We start from the raw sequence: 18757 nt of genomic DNA on the forward strand, positions 1-18757 counted from the left end.
CCCCCCCCCCCAACAGCTCCCGACTCGATTCCGATTCGGTTTGCGATGCGTGTACGCGCGGAGAGGGATTCGATTCCGGCTGTGGAGGGGTAGGGGGTGAGGGTGGAATCGATTCCGCTTTGGTGGTGGTGATGTTGTTGTTGCTGTGGAATCGATCGCGGTTGTTTGTGTATGGGGGGAGGGGATGTGGAGGGGGGGAGGAGGTGGGAAGGGGGAGGTGGTGGGGGGAGGTGGGGGGGGGGGAGGTGGTGGGGGGAGGTGGGGGGGGGAGATGGTGGGGGGGGGGAGGTGGTGGGGGGAGGTGGTGGGGGGAGGTGGGGGGGAGGTGGTGGGGGGAGGTGGGGGGGGAGGTGGTGGGGGGGGGGGAGGTGGTGGGGGGAGGTGGTGGGGGGGGGAGGTGGTGGGGGGGAGGTTGTTGGGGGGAGGTTGGGGAGAGGAGGTGGGGTGATGAGGTGGGGAGGAGGAGGTGGGGGGGAGGTGGTGGGGGAGAAGGTGGGGGGGAGGTGGTGGGGGGAAGGTGGTGGGGAGGAGGAGGTGGGGGGGGTGTGGGGGGGGAGGTGGGGGGAGGAGGTGGGGGGGAGGTTGGGGTGATGAGGTGGGGAGGAGAAGGTGGGGGGATGTGGGGGGGAGGAGGTGGGGGGGGGAGGTGGTGGGGGGGGAGGTGGGGGGGTGGTGGGGGGGAACTCGAAGGAATCCGATGAGCTGAGAAGCTCTTTACGTTGACGGATTCTTCCAGGAAGGGGCGCACGTGGGCAGGACGTTACGACGGATCGAAGCAAACAAAACGATGATGCAACAGCAACAACAACAACAAAATAAACCCACGAAAGGAGGTGCGAAGTAGAGGAAAAGTAAACAAATCACTTTGAAGAAATATACAAATAAAGTTACGGTATATTGTTCTTATTGGCAGTGTTGAGTCAATGGTGCAGTGTTGAGTCAATGGTGCAGTGTTGAGTCTATGGGCAGTGTTGATTCTATGGGCAGTGTTGAGTCTATGGGCAGTGTTGAGTCTATGGGCAGTGTTGATTCTATGGGCAGTGTTGATTCTATGGGCAGTGTTGAGTCTATGGGCAGTGTTGAGGCTATGGGCAATGTTGAGTCTATGGGCAGTGTTGAGTTTATGGGCAGTGTTGAGTCTATGGGTAGTGTTGAGTCAATGGTGCAGTGTTGAGTCTATGGGCAGTGTTGATTCTATGGGCAGTGTTGAGTCTATGGGCAGTGTTGAGTCTATGGGCAGTGTTGAGGCTATGGGCAATGTTGAGTCTATGGGCAGTGTTGAATCTATGGGCAGTGTTTAGTCTATGGGCAGTGTTGAGTCTATGGGCAGTGTTGAGTTTATGGGCAGTGTTGAGTCTATGGTGCAATGTTGAGTCTATGGGCAGTGTTGAGTCTATGGTGCAGTGTTGAGTCTATGGGCAGTGTTGAGTCTATGGTGCAGTGTTGAGTCAATGGTGCAGTGTTTAGTCTATGGTGCAGTGTTGAGTCTATGGGCAGTGTTGATTCTATGGGCAGTGTTGAGTCTATGGGCAGTGTTGAATCTATGGGCAGTGTTTAGTCTATGGGCAGTGTTGATTCTATGGGCAGTGTTGAGTCTATGGGCAATGTTGAGTCTGTGGTGCAGTGTTGAGTCTTTGGGCGGTGTTGAGTCTATTGGGCATTGGTGAGTCTATGGGCAGTCTTGATTTGAAGCTTTCGTGACTGCAGGAATCCATACCCTTTGGTTATTTCCGTAAAGTCACGTAGAGTATAAAATAAACTAAATCACGACGTTTCGGGCGCAACACAAGTGCCTCTAGGCTAGACGACACAGCAGCAGCAGCAACATCGCCCCCCTCTACTGGTCGACTGATGCGCACGGACAGCTGCCCATGGGGGTGCCCCTTTTCACTCCGAATCTGTATTTATCCTGCAGGAGGAACCTGATGAGCTATACATCTCTTTTCTCACAGATGTCCAGTCAGGGCACAGGGTAAGAATTTTACAACAAGAAACGGTCACAAAAACACGACAGTAGTGCAAGAAAGGTAAACAAATCACCCAAACAACAAACAAATTCAACACTAACCCATCCCCATCCTAGCAGGCGAAGCCCACTGACGTATTAAATTCAATTATATTTTTTTAAACGCCCTGGCCACGGACGATAGCTCAAAAGAAGTGGCTTTTCATTTGGAAATTCATAGCAGCAATATAATTGAATAATCTGAAAGCATGTCGAGATGAAGGTTTGTTGATGCCGTTAACCACGAGTTGTCATATTCATCTCTGTGGGTGTCTGTGGGTCTCCTGAGTCTCAGCGGGAATCGATGAGAATGTTTCGTTATTGGAAGCACCTCGTTTCGTCTCTGGGCACGTCCATTCTGCCGTCTTAGTCCTCATCGGAAGTGACTCGTATTAAAATCACTCAAGTGTCATTGTAATTTTACAACGTACTTGCTGTTAAGGTTTATTTATACTGGTAGGAACGAAGTGAACCAGCCTACAATAGATTATATCGTCCGTCCGTCCGATGTCCGATTAGGTGTAGCAACATTGCCCCCTACTGCAAACACTTGGCAGGACCCTACAAAAACCTTTAGACTCAGTGAGGCTTTCCTGGCTAAACAAGTGTAACATTCCCTTATAATTCCCTGAGATAGTTTTTAATTAAAACATTTAAATTCTAAATTAACTCACAGCGGCCTAAAGCCTACAGCTAGGCCTAAAGCCTAGAACTAGGCCTCAAATTCTCCCTTCGTATCGTACCCCCGCCATTTCATTTTATTATAGCCATTCATTTGTTCGTTCCTACCAGCCCACCCCGCAGGGACCTGTTTTTTATATTTTAAATCTGTAATTTAGTTAGTTTAACATGTAGCATCATGCTTTCTCGACCAATATTATCCATAATAAACGTTTTTTGGGTTGGATCGCGTAAATATAAATGTGTCGTTAAACCCAACACCACCCAACACAGCCAATCAGTGAGGTTTGTCTTTTTAAGACCGAAACAGGAGGAGGATTTATTCACAACTCTGGCTGTCGATAGAATGATGCTGCTTGTTGTTGTTGTAATTACTGGCGAAACTTCACGCTACTCGAATTGTAAATGTTGTTATGGGTTCACTCTCCAACACACAACCTGTGTCCTGTACTAGTATACTACAACAGACGGTCTGTACAGGATTAACTGCGCTTGTGGCAAATGCTATGTTGGGCAAACAAGACGAATGATCAGCACGAGACTAAAAGAACACCAAATAAATATTAAATACTCCCAAATACAACTGTCAGCAGCAGCATAACACGCGTGCCAATAAGGACACTCAATTGATTTGGATAATGTTGAAGTTCTGTGCAAAACTAGCTACTACTGGCCACGACTAATTAAAAATCTACTGAAACTGAAATAGATAAAAATCATTTAAACCGTTCGAGATAGCTACCGACTTAGTTCTGCGTGCAAGCGAATCATCAAATAACACATTTGTTGTGCCATACTAAGGCGCTGTATGCGGCATTACCTGTCGCCACGCTCACAGGCCGACAGGGGGCAGCCGAGAGAGTGAACGGGGGGGGGGGGGGGGGTGTAGGGGTTAGCCTAAGGCAGTGGTTCTTAACCTGGGTTCGATCGAACCCCAGGGGTTCGGTGAGTCAGTCTCAGGGGTTCGGCGGAGGTTAAGACACACACCCGACTCATATGATTCGTGATGACACGTCCGGCTTGGCCATCATTGGCTGCAAGTGATCACGCTACATCGCTTGGCCTATCTGTGCTGCAGGGAATTTGGTGCGCTCGGTAGTCGACTTGTGACTGTCGTGATGGTACGTCGTGTGATTTTTTTCTTAATATTTTAATTCCTTCATACTAACTATGTCGAGCAAGAAAGTGGTCGGACGAATATGTACAATATGGATTCACATGTATAACGGAACGTGATGGGAGTCAGCGTCCTAACTGCATGATTTGCAATGCCAAGTTGTTTAGCACCGGCAAAACTAAGAGAACACTTCCTTAAGCTGCATGGAGATGGGGAATACAAGAACATAACGCTCGCTGAATTCAAGGTGAAGAGAGCCAGATTCGATGAAAAGGCTACTCTGCCTGTTCTCGGCTTTGTACCCATCAACAAACCGATCCTCACAGCATCGTACGAAGTTGCTTACCTGATCGCAAAGCAGGGCAAACCACACACCATTGGTGAAACACTCATAAAACCAGCTGTGCTGAAGATGGCGAATATCATGCTGGGAAAAGCGGCTGAAGTTAAGTTATCCCAAATTCCTCTTTCAAATGACACCATCAGCGACAGAATAGAGGGCATGAGCAAAGACATCTTGGCTCAAGTAGTTGCAGATCTGATTTCAAGCCCGGCAAAATTCAGCCTCCAACTCGACGAGACCACAGACGTTTCCAATTTAAGCCAGCTTGCTGTATTCGTGCGCTATGTGAAAGACGACGTGATAAAGGAAGATGTTTTATTTTGTAAGCCTCTTACAACAACAACTAAGGCAGCCGATGTGAAGAAACTTGTGGATGACTTCTTCAAAGGCAACAATCTTTCGTGGGATATGGTTTCTGCAGTTTGTTCGGACGGAGCTCCAGTCATGCTGGGAAGAAAGTCTGGTTTTGGTGTGCTAGTGAAAGCCGATGCACCACACATCATTGTTACGCATTGTATTCTTGCACAGGCATGCGTTTGCAACAAAAATCTTGCCTCCAAAACTGACAGAAGTATTCAAAATTGTAGTGGAATGCGTGAACTATGTGCGAAATAGTGCTCTGAGGCACCGCATCTTCAGTGAGCTGTGTAAAGAAATGGGCTCTGAATTCGAGGTACTTCTGTACCATTCTAACGTTCGGTGGTTATCCCGGGGACAGGTGCTGAATCGTGTTTTAGCCATGCGTGTGGAATTAGCCCTGTTTTTGCAAGAGCACCGACATTGACATGCATTCTCATTTTAGCGTACATGGCTGACGTCTTCGCAGCTCTCAATCATCTCAATCAGCAGATGCAGGGCGGTGGAGTCAACATCATTGAAGCGGAAGAAAACCTGAAGGCTTTTCAAAAAAAGCTACCGTTATGGAAACGATGAACAGAGAACGATAACTTCGCAAACTTTCCCCTGCTGGACGACTATGTAAGTAAGATCGAAGATGTATCTGGAATCGGAGACATTTCTGTACCCGCGGAACTGAAGCAAGCAATTGGCACGCACTTAGATGAGCTTGCAAAGTCTCTCGACGGATACTTCCCTACAAGAGAGTCATATCCAGCATGGGTGAGACAGCCGTTCGCGTTTAGTGTTGAGACAGCAGATGTCAATGATGAATATACCTCGACGAAATCATTGAAATTCAGCAGAGCCAGGCTCAACAGCAACTCTTCAGAACAACAACGCTCTCGACGTTTTGGTGTCAACAAATGGTAACGTACCCTCTTCTTGGTTCTTTCGGTAAAGTCACGTAGAAGGGAAGTAATACAATAATTAAAAGAAAACAATACAATAATATAAAACATAATAAAATAATATTTTGTTTTATTTTTATTATTTTATTACTTCCCTTCTACGTGATTTTACCGAAAGAACCAAGAAGATGAATCTCTGCAGTCACGAAAGCTTTAAATCGAAATTGTATTATGTTTTATTTTTATTATTTTATTATTTCCCTTCTACGTGACTTTACCGAAAGAACCAAGAAGATGAATCCCTGCAGTCACGAAAGCTTTAAATCGAAATTTTATTATGTTTTATTTTTATTATTTTATTACTTCCCTTCTACGTGACTTTACCGAAAGAACCAAGAAGATGAATCCCTGCAGTCACGAAAGCTTTAAATCGAAAGGTAACATACCCTGTTATTGCTAAGAAAGCCCTGGAGATTTTCATTCCGTTTGTTACAACATATCTTTGCGAGCAATCCTTTTCGAGGATGCTGGACATAAAAACGAAGAAAAGGAACAGACTTTGTTGCGAAAATGACATGAGAGTGGCACTTGCCAAGGTGAAGCCGCGCATTTCTGAACTGGTCTCTGAAAGGCAGCTGCAGAAGTCACACTGATTTGCAGTAAGTATTCATTATTATGTTTTTGTTTTTGTGTGAAAATCATGTTTTGCTGGTTTTGTTCTTTGAACACAGTGATGTTGATGCACGGTTCATTTTGTGCACCAGTAAAACATATACCTACGTTTTGAATTTGAAAAAATAATATTATATTTTTTCAATTAAGAAGGGTTCGGTGAATGCGCATATGAAACTGGTGGGGTTCAGTACCTCCAACAAGGTTAAGAACCACTTGCCTAAGGTAACCCCCCACCTCCTGGGGACCCCGTGACCGGGTGGGGGCTGGGGGACAGGGGCCAACGGCTGATTCCAGACCCTTCCAGACACTTCTGGAAGGTTCTGGAGAGGGTGTGGTTAGGGGCGGGGTAAGCCCCGACCTGGGGATAAAAGCCGGCCCTCTCAACGGGACCGGCAGTTTTCGCCAACTCAAGACCCGAAGACGTCGGAAGACCTGAAGACCAGGCCAGCACCCTGTACCCTCAACCGAGGCTCTTGTCAGAGCCAGGTTGTAGCGGACCGTTGGTGAGACTGGCTAGGTCGGGTCAGTGTAGCCTCCCGTAGCGGAGGACCCGTGTGTAGCGTAGCTCGGGGTGTGTAGGACACACTAGAAGGGAGGCTGTATCTCCCTTACGGGGACTGTTAGTGTTGTTACTGTAATATACGCGTTGTCTCCGCGAAGTTATACACACAACACATTGTTTAAATGCATGCGTATACAGGCCTCCATACTTCAATAGGGATTACCGTTGGTACAGCTATTTTAATACACACAATGGACATGAAGGACAAGATCAATGGGCTCGCATCATGCACATGCATCATGTACGTTGACTCATGAATCCCCCCCCACCCCCACTTTGCGCAAGAGCGCAGAAGCGTGGTCACCACATCTACGCCTCTAGATGAGGAACGAAACAGGTGATGACTTCTCCACAAATCTGGCTGTCGCCTGATGAAGCTGGTTGTAATTACTGGCGAAACGTCGTACTCAGATTGTAAATGTTGTGGCTTGGCTCTCCAACACACCGGTGTGCTGTACTAGTATACTACACTATGCACTACTATACACTACTATACATTACACTACTATACACTACACTATACCACTACACTACTATACACTACACTACTATACACTACACTACAATACACTACAATACTATACACTACAATACTATACACTACACTACTATACAACACTACACTACTATACACTACACTACTATACACTACACTACTATACACTACACTACTATACACTACACTATACACTACACTACTATACTCTACACTACTATACACTACACTACTATACACTACACTATACACTACACTACTATACACTACACTACTATACACTACACTACCATACACTATACACTACTATACACTACACTACCATACACTACACTACTATACACTACACTACTATACACTACACTACTATACACTACACTACCATACACTACACTACTATACACTACACTACTATACACTACACTACTATACACTACACTACCATACACTACACTACCATACACTACACTACCATACACTACACTACCATACACTACACTACTATACACTACACTACTATACACTACACTACCATACACTACACTACTATACACTACACTACCATACACTACACTACTATACACTACACTACTATACACTACACTACTATACACTACACTACTATACACTACACTACCATACACTACACTACTATACACTACACTACTATACACTACACTACTATACACTACACTACCATACACTACACTACCATACACTACACTACTATACACTACACTACTATACACTACACTACTATACACTACACTACTATACACTACACTACTATACACTACACTACTATACACTACACGACTATACACTACACTACCATACACTACACTACTATACACTACACTACCATACACTACACTACTATACACTACACTACTATACACTACACTACTATACACTACACGACTATACACTACACTACCATACACTACACTACCATACACTACACTACTATACACTACACTACTATACACTACACTACTATACACTACACTACTATACACTACACGACTATACACTACACTACCATACACTACACTACCATACACTACACTACTATACACTACACTACTATACACTACACTACTATACACTACACTACTATACACTACACGACTATACACTACACTATAAAAGTCAGCGCTACAAACAACCACCACACTGTGTTCAATCATCACACTCCAGGTCACAACAGCACTCAACCACTCACCCGCCCACTCACTCGCTCACTCACCCACTCACTCACCCACTCACCCACTCACTCACTCACTCACCCACCCACTCACTTGCCCACTCACTCACTCACCCACTCACCCACTCACCCGCCCACTCACCCACTCACTCGCTCACTCACCCGCTCACCCACCCACTCACCCACCCACTCACTTGCCCACTCACTCACTCACTCACCAACTCACCCACCCACTCACCCACCCACTCACTTGCCCATTCACTCACTCAGCTGCCCACTCACTCACCCGCTCACTCACCCACTCATTCACTAACCTACTCACTCACCCAATCACCCACTCACTCACCCACTCACTCACTCACCCACTCATTCACTCACCCACTCACCCACTCACCCACCCACTCACCTCACCCACCCACCCACCCACTCACCCACTCGCTCACCCACTCGGGGGTGAACAACATCACGGAGAGAGAAGGGGATGTGCTGACGAGGTCAAAGTTTATTTTCAATTCTCTAAAACTCTACACACAAAGCCCGCAGCTCCGACGAACGACAGTCAGCCAACATTGTCTCTCTCGGTTGCAATCGACCTCAAGCGCCCGAAGCCACGACCACCACCACCAGCACCAGCAGCGATGTTCTCCCTTGTACAAAGACAAAGCCTCTACACCCCCCCATCCCTCCCGTATAGCCTCAATAGACTGTCGGGGCAAGTGCTGTTTGACGAGGAGTTGCAGCAGTGCCTATGAAGGCCGGCATGGCACGCGAGATGAGGGTGGGTGACCAGCCGCCTTTGTCTCCCCAGTGTTGTCAGGACTTGGTGGTCGTGTTAGTGGTGGTGCGAGTGATGGCGGTGGTGGTTGCATTGGTGGTGCTGGTTTGTTGCTTTGGTTGTGTTCGTGGCGGTTGTATCGGTGGTGGTGTTGGTGGTTGTGGTGTTGTTGGTGGTGGTAGTATTAGTGGCTGTTGTATTGTTCGGCGGCGTTTGCATTGGTGGTGGTGGTTGGTGGTGGTTGGTTGTGGTTGGTGGTAGTTGGTAGTAGTTGGTGGTAGTTGGTGGTAGCGTCTACGGCCTGTGACTGAACCCAGGATCATCATCCTCTCGGTCTCATTCTTCCGATTGACTCTTCGCTCGAGGGCGGGGGCTAGGCGGGGAGGGGCGGGGCGGGGGGATGAGTGAGCGGGGGGTGGGGGAGGTGGGGGCACTTGGCACCCCCATCCCACACGGCGGGGGGTTGAGAGGTCACCCTTCACAGGCAGCGGCGGGAGGGGCCGCATGGGTCACAGGGCATGCAGGGCTGCCCACAGCGGTCTGGCACGCAGTGCAGTCTGGGAGGGGGGGGGCAGAGAGGGCGGGCGTTAGTCGTGGTGGTGTGTGAGAGAGAGGCGAGAGGTGTGACAAGCGGGCAGGTGAGTGGACAGGTGAGTGTACAGGTGGAGAGGTCAAGCAGGTGGGTGGATTGGTTGAGGGGTGTCAGACAGGTGAGTGCATTGGTGAAGAGGCCGCCGACACGTGCGGACAGGTGGGACAGGCGAGTTCGTGGGCAGGTGAGTGGACGGCAGGTGAGTGTACAAGTGAATGTTCAGGTGAGTGAATGAACAGACAGGCGAGCGTACAGGTGAGTGTACAGGCAGGTGAGTGTATAGGTGAGTGTACAGGTGAGTGTACAGACAGGCGAGTGAGTGTACAGGTGAGTGTACAGGTGAGTGTACAGACAGGCGAGTGAGTGTATAGGTGAGTGTACAGGTGAGTGTATAGGTGAGTGTACAGGTGAGTGTACAGGCAGGTGAGTGTATAGGTGAGTGTACAGGTGAGTGTACATACAGGCGAGTGAGTGTACAGGTGAGTGTACAGGTGAGTGTACAGACAGGCGAGTGAGTGTATAGGTGAGTGTACAGGTGAGTGTACAGACAGGCGAGTGAGTGTATAGATGAGTGTACAGGTGAGTGTACAGACAGGCAGGTGAGTGTATAGATGAGTGTACAGGTGAGTGTACAGACAGGCGAGTGAGTGTACAGGTGAGTGTACAGGTGAGTGTACAGACAGGCGAGTGAGTGTATAGGTGAGTGTACAGGTGAGTGTACAGGTGAGTGTACAGGTGAGTGAGTGTACAGGTGAGTGAGTGTTCAGGTGAGTGAATGAATAGACAGGCGAGCGTACAGGTTAGTGTACAGGCAGGTGAGTGTATAGGTGAGTGTATAGGTGAGTGTACAGGTGAGTGTACAGATGAGTGTACATGTGAGTGTACAGGCAGGCGAGTGTACAAACAGGTGAGTGTACAGGTGCGAGCCTGTCTCCTCCCCCACCTGCTCTCCTCGCCCTCCAGCAGCTTGCGGTAGGTGGCGATCTCGATGTCGAGGGCGAGCTTCACGTTCATGAGCTCCTGGTAGTCGCGCACGTGCCTCGCCATGTCGGCCTTCGCCTGCGACAGTTCCGTCTCGACGCGCGCGGTCGCGTCCCGGGCCTCGTGAGCGTTCATCTCCCCGTGGGACTCCGCCTCCTGGATGGAGCTCTCCAGCTGGCAACGCTGTGGTGGTGGTGGGGGTGGTGAGGTGGGGGTTGAGGTAGGGGTGGGGGTTGAGGTAGGGGTGGGGGTTGAGGTGGGGGGGTTGAGGTGGGAGTGGGGGTGGAGTGAGGTAGGGGTGGTGGTGGGGGTGGTGAGGTGGGGGTTGAGGTAGGGGTGGGGGTTGAGGTAGGGGTGGGGGTTGAGGTGGGGGGGTTGAGGTGGGAGTGGGGGTGGAGTGAGGTAGGGGTGGTGGTGGTGGTGGGGGTGGTGAGGTGGGGGTTGAGGTAGGGGTGGGGGTTGAGGTAGGGGTGGGGGTTGAGGTGGGGGGGTTGAGGTGGGAGTGGGGGTGGAGTGAGGTAGGGGTGGTGGTGGTGGTGGGGGTGGTGAGGTGGGGGTTGAGGTAGGGGGGGGGGGGTGAGGTGGGGGTGGGGGTTGAGGTGGGAGTGGGGGTGAGGTAGGGGTGGTGGTGGTGGGGGTGGTGAGGTGGGGTGGGTGTGAGGTGTGGGTTGAGGTAGGGGGGGGGGGGTGAGGTGGGGGTGGGGGTTGAGGTGGGAGTGGGGGTGAGGTAGGGGTGGTGGTGGTGGTGGTGGGGGTGGTGAGGTGAGGTGGGTGTGAGGTGTGGGTTGAGGTAGGGGGGGGGTGAGGTGGGGGTGGGGGTTGAGGTGGGGGTGAGGTAGGGGTGGTGGTGGTGGGGGTGGTGAGGTGGGGTGGGTGTGAGGTGTGGGTTGAGGTAGGGGTGGGGGGGTGAGGTGAGGGTGGGGGTTGAGGTGGGAGTGGGGGTGAGGTAGGGGTGGTGGTGGTGGTGGTGGGGGTGGTGAGGTGGGGTGGGTGTGAGGTGTGGGTTGAGGTAGGGGGGGGGTGAGGTGGGGGTGGGGGTTGAGGTGGGAGTGGGGGTGAGGTAGGGGTGGTGGTGGTGGGGGTGGTGAGGTGGGGTGGGGGTGAGGTGTGGGTGGGGGTGAGGTGTGGGTGGGGGTTGAGGTGGGAGTGGGGGTGAGGTAGGGGTGGTGGTGGTGGGGGTGGTGAGGTGGGGTGGGGGTGAGGTGTGGGTGGGGGTTGAGGTAGGGGGGGTGAGGTGGGGGTGGTGTGGGTGGGGGGGGTGAGTGCGGGTTGAGGTGTGGGTGGTGAGGTGTGGGTTGGGGGGGTGAGTTGTGGGTTGGGGGGGGGGTGAGGTGTGGGTGGGGGCAGATACACGGGGAGGAGGGAGGGGAGGAGGGAGGGGAGGAGGGAGGGGAGGGTTGCGCTCTCGTCAGAATCCGATGAGCTATGAAGCTCTTGAGTTTCTCAGATGTCCAGTGAGTGGCCCGGCATAAGAACTTTACAATAACAACAACAAAAACACAAAAACACGGCAGCTGGGCAAAGAATGTGAAAGGTAAACAAATCGCTTTAAGAAATATCCCCCAAAAAAACTAAACTTCTTTTTTTTTATTTTAATCTCATCAGGTCAGGCCCGCTGAGCTGCTGTTAAGCGACCTGGTCACAAATGACAACTCAACGAAGTGTGCCTCATCGTCGTTATCGTCATCATCGTCGTCGTCATCGTCGTCGTCATCGTGTGAACATTCATAGCAATCGCCAAACACTCTGAACGCCGTGGTGACGTCGGTTCTAAATGTGGATGGGGACAACCCGGAGAACCCGGAGACAAATCCACGCGACCACGGAGACAGAGACAGAGAGAGAGAGACGCAGACTCGGAATATACAGCAGCAGGCATCGTCAGGGGTCGGGATAGAACCCACGATCTCCTGCACACCAGGCGAGGTAGTCAACATCTCCTAGCCACCTTGATGATGATGATGAGAGAGAGAGACACACAAACTCCAAATATACAGCAGCAGGCATCGTCAGGGTCGGGATCGAACCCACGACCTCCTGTATACCAGGCGAGGTAGTCAACATCTCCTAGCCACCGTGATGTTGATGATGATGATGAGAGAGAGACACACAAACTCCAAATATACAGCAGCAGGCGCCAGGGTCGGGGTCGAACCCACGACCTCCTGTACACCAGGCGAGGTAGTTAACATCTCCTAGCCACCGTGATGACGATTATGATGAGAGAGAGACACACAGACTCGAAATATAGAGCGGGCGTCAGGGTCAGGATCGACCCCACGACCTCCTGTATACCAGGCGAGGTAGTTAACATCTCTTCGCCACCGTGATGATGGTGAGAGAGGGAGACACACAGACTCCAACTATACAGCAGCAGCAGGCATCGTCAGGGGTCGGGATCGAACCCACGACCTCCTGCGTTAGCAGGCGAGGAGGAGGTGGTCCCTGGCTGCCCAGCTCACCTGGGTCTTGAGGCCGTCGATCTCGCACGCGAGCCTCTGCACCATGGAGGAGAGCTCCAGGATCTCGTTCTTGGTGCAGCGCAGCTCAATGCAGTGCCTCTCGGACGCCTCGGCCATGTCGTCCATCTGGGGGTCACGTGGGGCGGTCACGTGGGGTGGTCAGGTGGGGCGGTCAGGTGAGGGGGTCAGGTGAGGGGGTTGTGTGAGGGGGTCAGGTGAAGTGGTCAGGTGAGGCGGTCACGTGAAGGGGTCAGGTGAGGGGGTTAGGTGAGGGGGTTAGGTGAGCGGGGTCACGTGAGGGGGTCAGGTGAGGGGGTTAGGTGAGGGGGCCAGGTGAGGTGGTGGAGGCGAGCAGGTGTGATGGGGAGAGGCGAGGGTGTGGGGGTGAGAGGTGAAGTGGTGAGGAGAGGTGAGGGTGTGGTGATGATGGTTGATGAGGTGGTTGATTATGTTCATGAGGTGATTGATGACTATGAGGATGTTGATGAGGTTGATGATGATGTCGATGAGGTGATTGATGATGATAATGATAATGTTGATGAGGTGATTGATGACGATCGATGAGGTGATTGATGATGATGATGTTGATGAGATGGTTTATGATGATGATTGATGATGATGATGAGGTGATTGATGATGATGATGGTTGATGATGATGGTTGATGAGGTGTTTGTTGCTGAGGAGGTGTTTGATGAGGAGGAGGAGGAGGTGGAGGAGGAGGTCACCTTGCTCTTGTACCAACACTCGACCTCCTCGCGGCTGCGTGCGGCCACCATCTCGTAGTTGGCGCGGACCTCGGCGATGAGGGAGCTCAGGTCGAAGTTGCAGCCCGTGTCCAGGTCGATGGTCACGTTCATGTCGCGGATCCTCTCCTCCATCTCCTGCATCTCCTGCGGGGGTCACGGGGGGGTCACGGGGGTCACGTGGGTCAGGCTCGGTAGGTCACCGTGATCACCAACAATGCCACCATCGTCGTCATCATCATCAACCGGCACCATCACCCGCTTCAACACCATCACCAACACCACCATCACAACCACAAAGACCCCCATCACCACCACCATCTTCACCACCAACGATACCATCACAACCACTAAGAACCCCATCACCACCACCACCACCACCATCACAACCACAAAGACCCCCATTACCACCACCACCATCACAACCACAAAGACCCCCATTACCACCACCACCATCACAACCACAAAGACCCCCATCACCACCACCACCATCACCATCTTAAACACCACAGACACCATCACCACTAGCAGCAGACAAAGCTCCCCCGTGTAGCCTGTAACAGACTGCAGGGGCAAGTGCTGTTAGCGAGCAGCAGAAGGCCGGCACGGCACTCGAGGGGGTGGGGTGGCCAGCACCACGCCAGGTCGCCTTTGTCTCCCCAATGGCGACGTTTGCTACACACCAACCACCAGGTACTCATTTGAGGCTGAGTCGACCTAGGGGCGGCCCAGGACCGGTCCAGATAATCGTCACCGGTGGGGTTGGGGGAGGGGTGGGGGAGAGGGGGGGGGGGCGGTTTGGACGCTGACTGCCACAACCACCACAACCGCCACAACTTGTGGGTCTTAAGTGACACACTCTCTGTGTGTGTGTGTGTGGTGACGCAGGAGGGATGCTCACGCAGGCGAAGAGCTCCTTGATGAAGTGGAGCTCATCGCTGAGCTGCCCCACGCGTGTCTCCATCTGCACCTTGCCCATGTAGTTGTCGTCAGCCTCCTGGGGTACACGAGGAGGGGGAGGCGCGAGGGTTCGAGTCCCGAAGGTCCACGGATCGGAGCACCCAGTCACCAGCGCACTTCGCCTAGCCACTGAGTGTCAATCCCACTCATCAACTCACCCACACACCTACTCACTCACCCACCCTCTCACCCACTCACTCACCCACTCACTCACTCACTCACCCAACCCCTCACCCACTCACTCACCCACCCACCCACTCACCTAACGCCTCACCCACCCACCAACCCACCCACTCGACCACCCACCCAACCACTCACCCACCCACTCACTCACCCACCTGCTTACTCACCCAGCCGTTTACGCACCCACCCCTTCACCCACCGACCCACTCATCCACCGACCCACTCACTCACCCACCCACTCACTCACCCACCCCCTGCACCCACCCACCGACCCAACTCCTCACCCACCCACCAACTCACCCACCGACCCACCCACCCACTCACTCACCCACCCACTCACCCACCCGCTCACCCACCCACTCACCCACCCACCCACTCACCCACCAGCTCACCCACCCACCCGCTCACCCACCCACCCACCCACCCACTCAACCCACCCACCCACCCACTCAACCACCCACCCCCTCTCACCCGCTTAATGGCCACGAAGTTCGCCTCCGCCGCCTCGCGCCCCGTCACCTCCGCCTCGTACCTGCATTCGACATCGCGCAGGTGACACACAGACAGAGGCAAAGGTTCACCACCAGCATAGCCCGCACGCGCCGTCGGGGCAAGGGGCTGCGAGCGGGCAGCAGCGAGCAGCCCCTGTGCCCAAACGACCACCACGCCCGGCCGCCTTTGTATTCCCCCTCCTCCTCTTCCCGCTGCTGACGTTTCATACACACAGCACTAGGTGCGCACCACCACCACCACACCACACGTGGCCCATCACCACCACCACCACACCCACGTGGCCCCCACCACCACCACCACACCCACGTGGCCCCCACCACCACCACCACACCCACGTGGCCCCCACCACCACCACCACACACACGTGGCCCATCACCACCACCACCACCACACCCACGTGGCCCCCACCACCACCACACCACACGTGGCCCATCACCACCACCACCACACCCACGTGGCCCCCACCACCACCACCACACCCACGTGGCACCCACCACCACACCCACGTGGCCCCCACCACCACCACCACACCCACGTGGCCACCACCACCATCACCCACGTGGCCCACCACCACCATCACCACCACCAGCAAGGGAGCCTCACTTGAGCTTGTGCTCGTCGGCGAGTGCTCGCGTCTGGTGGAGCTCCGTCTCGAGCCTTGGGCGATCGGCCAGCACGCAGTCGAGCTGCCTCTTGATGGCTTGGGCGTACGTCTCGAACATCGAGTCGAGGTCGGAGGTGCAGACGCGCGCCTGCAGGCAGCCCCACTGCGCCTCTAGGACCTTGTTCTCCTGCTCCAGGTAGCGAACCTGTGAGAAATGCCCCCCGTGGTGGTTGGGGTGAAATGCGTTGGAGATCGCTCGCTCCGTTCGCTCCAGACGCTAATCCACGCGTCCCATCCAACTAGCAACCACTCGCAGCCTACAGCACCCGCCTGCTCGCTCGCTCACCAACGCAAGCGTCCGTCCATCTATCGGCCAACCCACCTAACCACACATCCATTTTCTCACAAGCACACCGGATTAGTTACCAACCCATTTAATCACCCATCCATCCACCCGCTCGCTCGCTCACCCGCCCACTCGCTCACCCACCCACCAATTAAACTATTAATTTGTTACCCACCCACTCACCAACCAAACTACCAACGTGCCCTTGCATCTACCCACCCACCAACCCATTCATCCACTCGCTATACAACTCACCCACCTACTCACCAACTCACTCACCCACCAACTAAACTATGAATTTATTACACACCCACTCACCCACCAAACTACCCACCCACCAATGTTTTCACCCACTCGCTATACAACTCACCCACCTACTCACCAACTCACTCACCCACCAACTAAACTATGAATTTATTACAAACCCACTCACCCACCAAACTACCCACCCACCAACCCATTCATCCACTCGCTATACAACTCAACCACCTATTCACCAACTCACTCACCCACCAACTAAACTATGAATTTATTACAAACCCACTCACCCACCAAACTACCCACCCACCAATGTTTTCACCCACTCGCTACACAACTCACCCACCTACTCACCAACTCACCCACACCACCCACCCACCCGCTCAACAACCAACCCACCCACCCACGTACCCACCAATCCATTCACCCACCCGCTCAACAACCCACCCACGCACCCACCCACCCAACCACCCACCCACCTACTCACCAACTCACCCACCCACCCCACCCACCCACCCACGCACCCACCCACCCCAGCCACCACACCTTATCGATAAAGCTGGCGAAGCGGTCGTTCAGGTGGCTGATGGCGTTCTTCTCCTGGCAGCGCACGTTCTGCCCGCTGCGGTCGATCTGCACGCAGGGCGCGGGGCACAGCGGCTCCATGCTGATGCGCGGGATGCACGCGGACGGGCGCGGGCATGGCGTGGGGCACACGGGGGGCGGGCAGGGCCGCGGGCACACGGGCACGGCCTTGGTGCACTTGGGCTTGGGCGCGCAGGGAGCCGGCCCGCACGGCGCGTGGAAGTCCGTGTGGTGGACGGGGCCGCAGGGCGCGGGGCCGCAGGGCGCGCTCGTGAACGGCACGTAGGAGGAGCACGACGGCTTCGAGCCGTGCGCGGCGCCCGCCGTGTAGAAGCCCCCGCCGTGGATGAAGGGCGCCAGGGATGAAAATCCGTGGCCAGAGTCGTGGCACGGCTCGGGTCCCGGGGTGCAGCAACGCACGGTGGTGCGAGGCGGGCACGGACGCGGGCAGAGGGCGGGCGCGGGGCAAGGCGCGTGGCACGGCGCGCACGGCTTGTTCAGTTTCGGCGTGGGAGCGAAGTTGCTGACGTACTTGTTGGGCACGCACGGCTCGCAGGGCTTGCTGTAAGACATGGCTGGGTCCGTTGAGTCGGGTTGAGGTGAGAGATTCGGGGTGGCTGGCGACGGGCGGATGGAGAGCGGATGGAGAGCTGGAGGAGAAGGAGACGGGTGCTGATGTGCCGAATGAACGGTGCTCCGACACTATTTATACGGAACGCGGGAGGGAGGAGGCCCGAGGATTATGGACGATTACGCCGAGTAATGGGGTCGCGTCGGCACATTTAGCGGGGCCCAATTTGCCCCCCCCCGGTAACCCGACAACTGCTGTGTTGTTTGGGCGCCCCGTGCGATAATTTCGCGTGCCCTCGGACCGGGAGCGGTGGCGCATCGGTTAGCCTAGCGCCACGGCACGTACGCACGCCGGCGCTGTACCACCCGCGGTGGTCGGCAATAAAAAAAAATTACGAAAATAACGAGAAGGGGGAAAAAAAACACGCGAAATGGTTTGTCGGCGAGTTTTGTTTTTTGCGTTTATGATTTTCCACGATCCGACGCGGTGAGTACGGAGACGGTGGGACCTTGGTGACACGTCACCATACAGCGGCAATGTTTGGTGGACTGGACTCCCATGGTAAACTGGGCTGCCATGGTGAACTGGATTCCCATGGTAAACTGGACTTCTATGATAAATTGGACTTCCATGATAAACTGGACTTCCATGGTAAACTGGACTTCCATGATAAACTGGACTCCCATGGTAAACTGGACTACCATGGTAAACTGGACTACCATGTAAACTGGACTTCCATGATAAACTGGACTTCCATAGTGAACTGGACTCCCATGGTAAACTGGATTTCCATGATAAACTGGACTCCCATGGTGAACTGGACTCCCATGGTGAACTGGACTTCCATAGT

At 53.4% G+C, this 18757-nt stretch overlaps 1 protein-coding gene across 1 annotated transcript; it reads right to left on the reverse strand.

Annotated features, from left to right (window-relative positions):
* Positions 1–9570: 9570 nt before the first annotated feature.
* On the reverse strand, positions 9571–17909 carry LOC144950200 (keratin, type II cytoskeletal cochleal-like). Its single transcript, XM_078880276.1, has 8 exons — positions 17298–17909; positions 16147–16352; positions 15502–15562; positions 14789–14884; positions 13870–14034; positions 13144–13269; positions 10644–10864; positions 9571–9665 (listed from the first exon to the last, which is right to left on the reverse strand). Exons 1-8 carry the CDS (start codon positions 17907–17909, stop codon positions 9587–9589), a joined length of 1566 nt encoding a protein of 521 aa, XP_078736402.1. The 3' UTR covers positions 9571–9586.
* Between the last annotated feature and the right edge of the window lie 848 nt (positions 17910–18757).

This window comes from Lampetra fluviatilis, chromosome 56 (assembly GCF_964198595.1).
Source record: "Lampetra fluviatilis chromosome 56, kcLamFluv1.1, whole genome shotgun sequence".
NCBI lineage: Eukaryota > Metazoa > Chordata > Hyperoartia > Petromyzontiformes > Petromyzontidae > Lampetra > Lampetra fluviatilis.

Bases quoted from the DNA above. Each gene is read 5' to 3' on its own strand.
- LOC144950200 (XM_078880276.1), bottom strand. From the start codon at position 17,909: ATGTCTTACAGCAAGCCCTGCGAGCCGTGCGTGCCCAACAAGTACGTC. The intron at 15,563-16,146 runs GTGAGGCTCCCT...TGTCGAATGCAG, and splicing joins GCCGACGAGCACAAGCTCAA to GTACGAGGCGGAGGTGACGG. The intron at 14,035-14,788 runs GTGAGCATCCCT...TGACCCCCGCAG, and splicing joins TCAAGGAGCTCTTCGCCTGC to GAGATGCAGGAGATGGAGGA.